The 8,121-nt window shown below is 41.3% G+C and overlaps 2 protein-coding genes across 2 annotated transcripts, besides 7 other annotated features; one reads left to right on the top strand and one right to left on the bottom strand.

Moving 5' to 3' along the window:
- Positions 1 to 1,719: 1,719 nt before the first annotated feature.
- On the top strand, positions 1,720 to 2,130 carry EKO05_0006793 (uncharacterized protein; the record flags this gene model as incomplete). Its single annotated transcript, XM_038946220.1, has 1 exon — positions 1,720 to 2,130. One exon carries the CDS (start codon positions 1,720 to 1,722, stop codon positions 2,128 to 2,130), a length of 411 nt encoding a protein of 136 aa, XP_038797326.1.
- Positions 2,131 to 2,325: 195 nt separating this feature from the next.
- On the bottom strand, positions 2,326 to 3,337 carry EKO05_0006792 (uncharacterized protein; the record flags this gene model as incomplete). Its single annotated transcript, XM_038940705.2, has 3 exons — positions 2,326 to 2,675; positions 2,734 to 3,280; positions 3,332 to 3,337. The coding sequence occupies 3 exons, from the start codon at positions 3,335 to 3,337 to the stop codon at positions 2,326 to 2,328; spliced, it is 903 nt and encodes a 300-aa protein (XP_038797325.2).
- A 286-nt stretch (positions 3,338 to 3,623) lies between these two features.
- Positions 3,624 to 3,973: a mobile genetic element.
- Positions 3,933 to 3,970: a dispersed repeat.
- Positions 3,971 to 5,837: a mobile genetic element.
- Positions 4,424 to 4,455: a tandem repeat.
- Positions 5,833 to 7,627: a mobile genetic element.
- Positions 7,628 to 7,631: 4 nt separating this feature from the next.
- Positions 7,632 to 7,718: a mobile genetic element.
- Positions 7,717 to 8,121: part of a mobile genetic element that runs on past the window's edge.

Raw genomic sequence — 8,121 nt, 5'->3', positions numbered from 1 at the left:
GTCGCATGTTTCTAGATAAAGGAAAGGAAATCGATTGATTGTCGTAGTTAGATCCGTTCAAAGCCATTAAGGTGTCTAGTATTGCAGGAGTAACGTATTTGGAGCAACAGCAGACAGCTTGCCTTTGGTTCCTATCGCTTTCATCCGCAGCAATTGAATTAGGATGGCTCGCATGATACATGGCCAAATCTTGCGCTCTAGGAAGTTCACAAGGTGAGGAGACATCTGCAGGCGGTACATTTTTCGCTGGAGCTTCCGCAACAGAACTCTTCGCAGTTATACAAGTAGCCTGGTTATGAAGGCAACTGTCTTTTAGAATAATTGAATGTACCAGGTCTTGCGATAAAACAGCGAACAGCTCTTGCAGGGGGATTTCCTTGAACGATAAAGTAGGATGGTGACGAACTCGTTTTCCATCTAAGCTGGCGGCCACGCCAGAAATGCTCTCTGTGTACGAGCCTGCACTGTCGTTGTCGATTCTTCTTTTTCTCAGATTCCGGGATTGTGCAATGACACATCGTGCATCCAGACTGGCTGCAAACTTAAGAGAATTCCCTAGGTTGTTTGACAAGGTATGGGAAAGCTTCTCTGCATTGTTAGATGATTGCTGCAATCTAGGTTTAGGATATTTCAGGACACCATAACCAGCAGCACAAGGAAGACCCTAACGTTCTGTAGTCCCGCGGATTGTTGGGTTTTGATTGTCGGAAAAAGTCATCCTGTGGCTTGTGCTCCTGTGCTTAGAAGAAGGGTGTCCCATTGCGGGTATTAATTAATAGCAGTAGTAGTTGTTACAGACTTGATGACTTCACCAGAGCGTTGAACAAAACTGGAATGAAGTGATAACAAGTGTTGTTATCGGACGCAGACAATAGGACGTGATATTGAAGGTCCTGAAGACAGCTCATCTAGAGCTAATCGGACAACTTATCGCCATTTACAACTAGGCGCCGGGCTAGTACCCGTACTCGACTGGAATAGAGACACTAGCACATGTGACTTGATAGTTGCGCAGTTTTTGAAATCCCTAGTACATTTTTTGATGCTTATTTTAGAACAGTCTACGGAGAGCGAAGCACCTTCCCATTCTCAGATAGAGGAAGGACAACCTATATGGGACATTAAGCGCCCTGGAAAGTGCTAAAGCGCTAGGTAATTTGATTGGCGTTAGTACCATTTGCCGCGCCGCGTGAACTGTTGGTCTTGTAATGCTGCAACGTCCGTGTGCAACATGAAGACCACTCAATGTAGCAGCTAGCCACCATGCTTGCTTTCTATGAAATACTCAAACGTGAGTCGCATCACATGCTGCTAGATAATAGCGCTTCCCGCTGTGCAGACCACGCTCGCGCTGCAACGTACATTGACTGGATCCGGGCACCGACTGTGCCAAGACAGTACCAGCCTCGATAGGTAGGACAACCCAGCATCTAATACGGCACAGTCGATAACACCTTGAGATCCTCACCCAATACAACAACCTCAAAACACAACCTTGTACTACGCGGCGGCTCGATTAGCGCCTCTTTCTCAATATCGGAACTCCCTGTTCCTGCATTTGACTATAAATATGGCGAAAGTACGTCCATGTCAACCTGAATTCATACCAGCCAGAACATCTTTACATCGCTTTGACTACATCTACACTTGCTCATTTATCTTTGCTTGCAATCACAATCGCATCATTTCCTCCTCGTTGTTTTCGTCTTATACTCAATCATGGCATCCACAGAGACTGTATGGTACAATGTGTACATAGTCTACTTCACGCAGCCCAGCGGTCCAGCTCACGAAGGGATTGCGTTGATTCCAGCACAGCTCGAAGGTCAAGCTGGCGGTCGGTTCTACCATGTCAAAGGCACCGTTGGTATGGGAATGGACTACGAGTGTCGCCCCGGTTACAATTTTGGTCGCAGCCGATCGTTCAAGAACAAAGTTTATCAATTCCAACTGCCGAAGTCTTATCTTCCAAACTTTGAGTATATCGCAAGCACTCGACCTCCTCCATACGATCCCCGTGCGCTCACTGAGAGCGAACCAAACCCTCCAGTCAGGGACTGCGCTGCTTGGGTGGCTGAGGTACTCGAAGAGGTTCGTGCTCTTCTGCGGAGCGGTGGCTTGGCTGCCTAAGCCTACCTGGACCGCCGAGTGGAAGTTCTCTAAGCACGTCGTATCTCGCTCTATTTCGAGGCTTGTACTGTACTTGAGAGCACTAATTTCAGCGACTAGTTTTGGACACATAGTCATTCCACTTTATGAACGCATGAAATTCCTAGTGGCATTCACGCTCGACCTGTCCGCCGTTGGTGGCAGCTTCAATTTTAGCTACCATAATACACTCATTAACTTAGCATGCATCAACTGCTCACAATAGTAAGGTGTGAGAACGTCTAGTAAATGTGATGCCCAGTCATTGGTGAACATTTCGAGATGAAATGCTTTAACGAACTCCCAATGATCCGGGTACCACCCTGCCATCTCCCAGTCAATTATTGCTGTCACGCGACCATTCTTGACAATAATGTTATTAGGTCTAAGGTCCCCATGAGTGAAGACAATTCCATGCTTGTGTGTATCAACCATGCCACGGATGTAGGGACCAATCTGGCCTTTTGATTTAGCGACAAAGGTGTCAACGATCGTAGCATTGAAGTCTGCTTCACTTTTAAATGGACCTAGAGACGAAGTTAGAGACATTGCTATGAACCCTCTGATGTGCGTATTAGGACTGACCTCTTGAAGTTGTAGACCATTCTAAAATAACATCGGTGACTGGTCCCTTATGCACGGAACCGATGTAATCAGCCGCCGGAAGCGAGCGAAGCTCTGTCATATGCATCTTGAGGTCTGTTGAGATCATTCGCTTCTCAGTAGAGGTGTATCTTCCCCAGGACTTTTCTAGGTCTTCGCCTTCGATGAACTCCATGAAGATGTATGTATCGTAGACACTCCCAAAGTCATCGACGTCTCGGTCTAGAGGCCCATATGCATATGCTGCAAATATTCTCGGGACAGGTATCGATGTTCTCTCAGCCACATACAGCATGTTCTTAGCTTCGATAAGAGACGCATGGGTACCGTATTTCACCAACATTGATGGCGACATCTTCGCAAGTTGTGTGCCGGCTCCCGTAGCCAATATCTCCGGATTCGATGCCTTAACTTGTTCTGGGCTGATGATTTCTTGTCCTGGGGCTAGATATAGCACATTGATCTGTGGGCTGGAAGGCATTGAAGTATACAGTTCAGGCATTGCGGCTGCCTGAAGTGCAGCGATAGGCTGGAACTATGCGTAAGTAATTTGATACCTTTCTTAAGAGAAGTTACTTACTGTCATCTTATCTTTGAATGAAATAATGTCTCAATTAGCTTACTATAGCTGAGCGTCAGAACTGGTTCGCTGTTCTTCTGTTTGCTTAATGTGGCGCCGTAGATAATGTCAGATTGTAATTATTATACCGAGCCGTTCCTGAGAAAAAGGGGGCCTAAGATAAGGGTCTCTAGTGATAGTAGTCGCAAAGTGACGTTGTAGAGGGAACGCGTAGTTCAGAAAAAGACAAAGGGAGGTACGCTGCGCTGCGCTGGGTACGGCGTAATACTCGCGGCGCTTCGCTTAAACTTTGTACCGTGTCCGTGCGCGCAACGACCGGAGTCGCGCAACAACCGAAAACCACCTCAACGCTTAAAATTAGATAAGGCTATAGAGCCACCCACAACAGCTATTATTATGCGATTTTGTAGTCTAGTACTAATTAATTACTTGCGAAAAAGATGTACTATTTAAATTTGGCTGGTAACTTGACGTTGCGGCCACGTGATGTGGTTTTAAGTGGGGGAGCTGGGGACGGCGATAGGGGACTACAACCACCAATATTATCCCTAGGACCACGTTTTTAACGCTTTTTTAGCTAGGTTGCTTATAAAGCTTTCCTCTTACCCTTTTAAGGTAATTATATAGCTTTTGCAGTATTAACGTACTCTACGGGTGAGCGGATCAAACGGGTGAGCGGATCACTCTGCCAAGACCACACCAAACCTCCACCTTACCACGCAATGCCTCAACAACAACATTAATCTACGCCCTTAAGAGAAGCTGTGATACAGCTTGCGCTCTAGGCAATTAAATAAGACATAATACTTACTGTGTAACGCGCTGCAGCTATATATAACGCGCCTTACAGCACACTACACGCTTAATATACAGGACGACCTACACAAGCTAATTATATGCCAGTTTAACAGATTATAGACCAGACTAAGGAGGACGTGATTGCTAAGTACATTCTTAAGCTAGATGCACAAGAATTTGCCCCTTAGCTGGCTGCTATAGCTAATATAGCTAATTCTTTACGTGCTAAGTGCAATATAGGCTATGTTAGCATAAACTGGCCTAACACGTTTGTTAAGCGCTGCCCTAACCTTAAAGTAAGGTTTAATTACAAGTACAACTACAAGAGAGCCCTCTATAAGGATCTAGAGATTATTAGGAGCTGGTTTAGGCTTGTAGCAAATGTTAAAGCTAAGTATAGTATCTAGGACAATAACATATATAACTTTAATAAGACAGGCTTTATAATAGGCTAGATATTAACAGGAGCAGTTGTTATAGGCTTAGAGTGTTAAGGATGGCTAAAGGCAGTATAGTAGGGTAATTAAGAGTAGACAACAGTTATACAGGGCATTAATGGCACAGGGTAGGCTATTCTACTCTTTATTATCTTTAAAGGCTGCAACCACCTCTCTGCCTGGTATAAAGAGGACAATCTGCCCTATAACTGGGTTATTAGAGTCTCTAAGAACAGATGGACTACTAACAAGCTTGGTCTAGACTAGTTAAAGCACTTTAATGCCTATACAAAGACGCGCACCTAAGGAGTATACTAGCTGCTCCTTATTAACAGCTATAAGAGCTACAACTCTCTTAACTTCTAATAATACTGTAAGGAAGTAAAGATTATTATACTGTGTATGCCTCTACACTTATCTTACCTCTTATAACTACTAGATGTAGGTTATTTTGCTCCTCTAAAGAAGGCATATAGGCGCTAAGCTAAGAATCTTATATATAACTATATTACTTATATTACTAAAACTAAGTTCCTACTATACTTTATAGACGCCTATAAGGAGATATTTACTTCTAGCAATATCTAAGGAGGCTTCTAAGGCGCTGGAATAGTCCCCCTTAACCCAGAACGGGTTATAATAGGTCTTGATGTCCGCCTACGTACCCTACCGCTACCTACTGTAGAAGATAAGCCCTAGCAGTCCTAAACCCCAAGCACTACCCTGCAATTAGGGTCGCAATTAACGCTGGTTTAAGAGAGGATTTAAAGGCATGCAAGCAGCTTACTAACTTTAATAGTTAAGGCCTTTAAAAAGCTTGCTACAGGTGCAGCTATAGTAGCGTATAAGCTAGTGTTAGCTTAAAGGGAGATTACTAGGCTTTAAGCAGTAAATAAGGCTGCTATGCGACGTAAATCGCATAAAAGAAAGCAATTACAGCAGGAGGGAGTCCTAACAGCTAAGGAAGGCCTTTAATTAACTACTCTAACTAAGTTTAGGGCGTGTGGTGATAGTAAGAAGGCAAAGAAGCGAGTGCGTGCTAAAGGAGGGGAAGTAACCTAAAGACGCTGTACAAAGTGCTACAATATTAGACATAACTTACGTACATGTAAGAAGGCTATAGAAGATGTTTCTAAATAATATTATGTACTGCACTACTGTATATAAGGCTAAAGTGGGCTAATGCAAGCTATAATAGGGTAGAAATTTAGTGTAGTCTTGGCAGAGTGATCTGCTTACCTGTTTGATCCGCTTACCCGTAGAGTACGTTAAGCTCTTATTATTAACGCTGCTTTTTAGCCTTCTGTTTAGCCTTCTAATTTGCTGTATTAGCCTTCTCCTTCTTATATACTACCTTAGCTGCCTCTTACGCTACACACCTCTCCTCCTTCTTATTCTCCTTAACTAGCTTCTTAGCAGCTGCTACTTCCTTACTAGTAGCTTTTCTAAGCCTCTCCTCCTTCTTCTTACATTGTCTAACTTGCTTACAGAAGCGTGCTTTGTTAACCTTTCTAGGTAACTAGAACACTGCACTACTATAGTACTCCTGCTGTTACTGCAAGTCTAAGGTTTTACTCTTCTTTTTATACTTCTTCTGTGTCTTTAGAGTCTTTTTATAGCTATCTATCTTTAACTAGAGGAGTAAGGTTTTAACTAAGATATAGTAGATTAATTGTCTTATCTTTTTAACGTTACTCTTACTCTAGTTTTTAACTATACGCTACAACAACGTCTCTATTTTAAGCTAATCCTTGTTGCTATAAACAGACAATAAGGACCTATCTAAATCTAAGCTCTCTAGTGTTTTAACAAAGTAGTAGAGGATAATGTTAGGATTAAGTAGATAGATACCTGTTACCTTAAAGGACTTAAGTATTAGCTTTTTAGTAAAGCTACACATCTACGCTGGCCAGAATAGGTAGAAGAAGTCTACTCTAGTAATAGGTGCGTTGTTTTAAGCCTTATAGATGTGTGTTATAACTACTTTTAAGTACGCTGTTAATAGAGGCTTAAACAGCACTATATTAAGCAGCTAGAGCGTTTAGGTTAAGTAAGAGAAAAGGACAGCTAGAAGGATCTTATAGTTATTATAGTACTTAATAAAGTCTATTATTATATGAGATCTGTAGCTATCTAGTATTAAAAGCCTCTACTTTCTTTATACTTTCTCCTTAGTGTAGTAATTAAATACCTACTTAAGCTAGGCAAGGCCTATATCCCTATTTGTCCACCCTAAGAAATATAATGTAACTATTATAGAGTGTTTTTCTAGCTTAATTTTAGCTACCTAGTCTAATTTAATGCTAGCGTTAGCTAACTTATAGATAATGCCTAGTAGTAGTACTATCCTATTACAACACACACACGCTATAAGCGTCTACTAAGCTTAGTTACTATCCTAGATAGATGCTTTAATCTCTCTCTTTATCTATATATACTTACTAAATATATGTTTTATCCTACCTATAATACTAATTATAAAGCCCTTCTTATCTATATTATATGTGTAGTAACCCTTAATAGAGTATTTAGAGATTTTGTGCTATAGTAGGTTAAAGTAGAGTGTATATTTATTGTAGGAATTAGTGTTATAACATAGTTAATCTATCCTAGTAGAGTAACGCAAGATAAGATAGATAGAGTACTTGTTAATAAAGTAGGTAACCTAGCTCTCACTAACTGGATTTTAAGCTACTAGCAACGCAAAATTCTAGATTATCTCTCTAGTAGGTAGTAAGTAACAAGTACTAAGTAACTCTATATACTTTATAAGCTCTATCTCCTGTTATAGCGTTAAATGTTGCTAGTTAATGTCCTTAGTCTCCTAGGAGTCCTAAACGTGCTTGTGTCTCTAAGCTAGAGTTACGCAGTTAACGCTAAACCTAGTAGCAAAATGCTAATACACAAGGTTTTTGCCTAGTTTTAGCGCATTAATTGCTGTAAGCGCTTTGTTAATAGCTGCTATAGTTGTTAAGTTACAACGTGTTAAAGTATGGTGTAGTTGTGATAACGTTAATTTAGTCGTTGCGTAAATCCGGTTGTTACGCGCACGGACACGGTACTAGTACCGTGTCCGTGCGCGTAACAACCGGATTTACGCAACAACCAAATTATTAAAACTACACTATTTTTTAACGCGTTGTATTTACAACACAATAAAGCAAAATTTCGACATAGGGCCCTGCACACTAAAAAAACATTAGAATCTATCTTAACCTAGCGAGGATATACTATCCTAAGCTTCCTAGAGCCTCTAGGCGTCTAGTTGCTGCACGCTGCCTAGTTATCTAATCTATTCTGTTATAAAAAAATCGGATTTACAGAGCACAGACTACCCCTACAATTAAAATCTTATTTTATTTTATATATTTAGATCTTATCTAAAAGAATATAAAAACTAATAAAACATCCTATCTCTACTAGATAGCAATAAGCCTTTCCTTAGCTTTCTGCTTTTAACCCCTTCTTTCTACTCCTAGAGGTCTACTAGTTAGGCCAGTAATAATAGAAGAAAGGCAAGATTAGTAAAGCTAAGACTGCCTTTTTCCTTATTTT

Source organism: Ascochyta rabiei, chromosome 11, assembly GCF_004011695.2.
Source record: "Ascochyta rabiei chromosome 11, complete sequence".
Classification (NCBI taxonomy): Eukaryota; Fungi; Ascomycota; class Dothideomycetes; order Pleosporales; family Didymellaceae; genus Ascochyta; species Ascochyta rabiei.
This window is presented reverse-complemented; position numbering and strand designations above follow the sequence as displayed.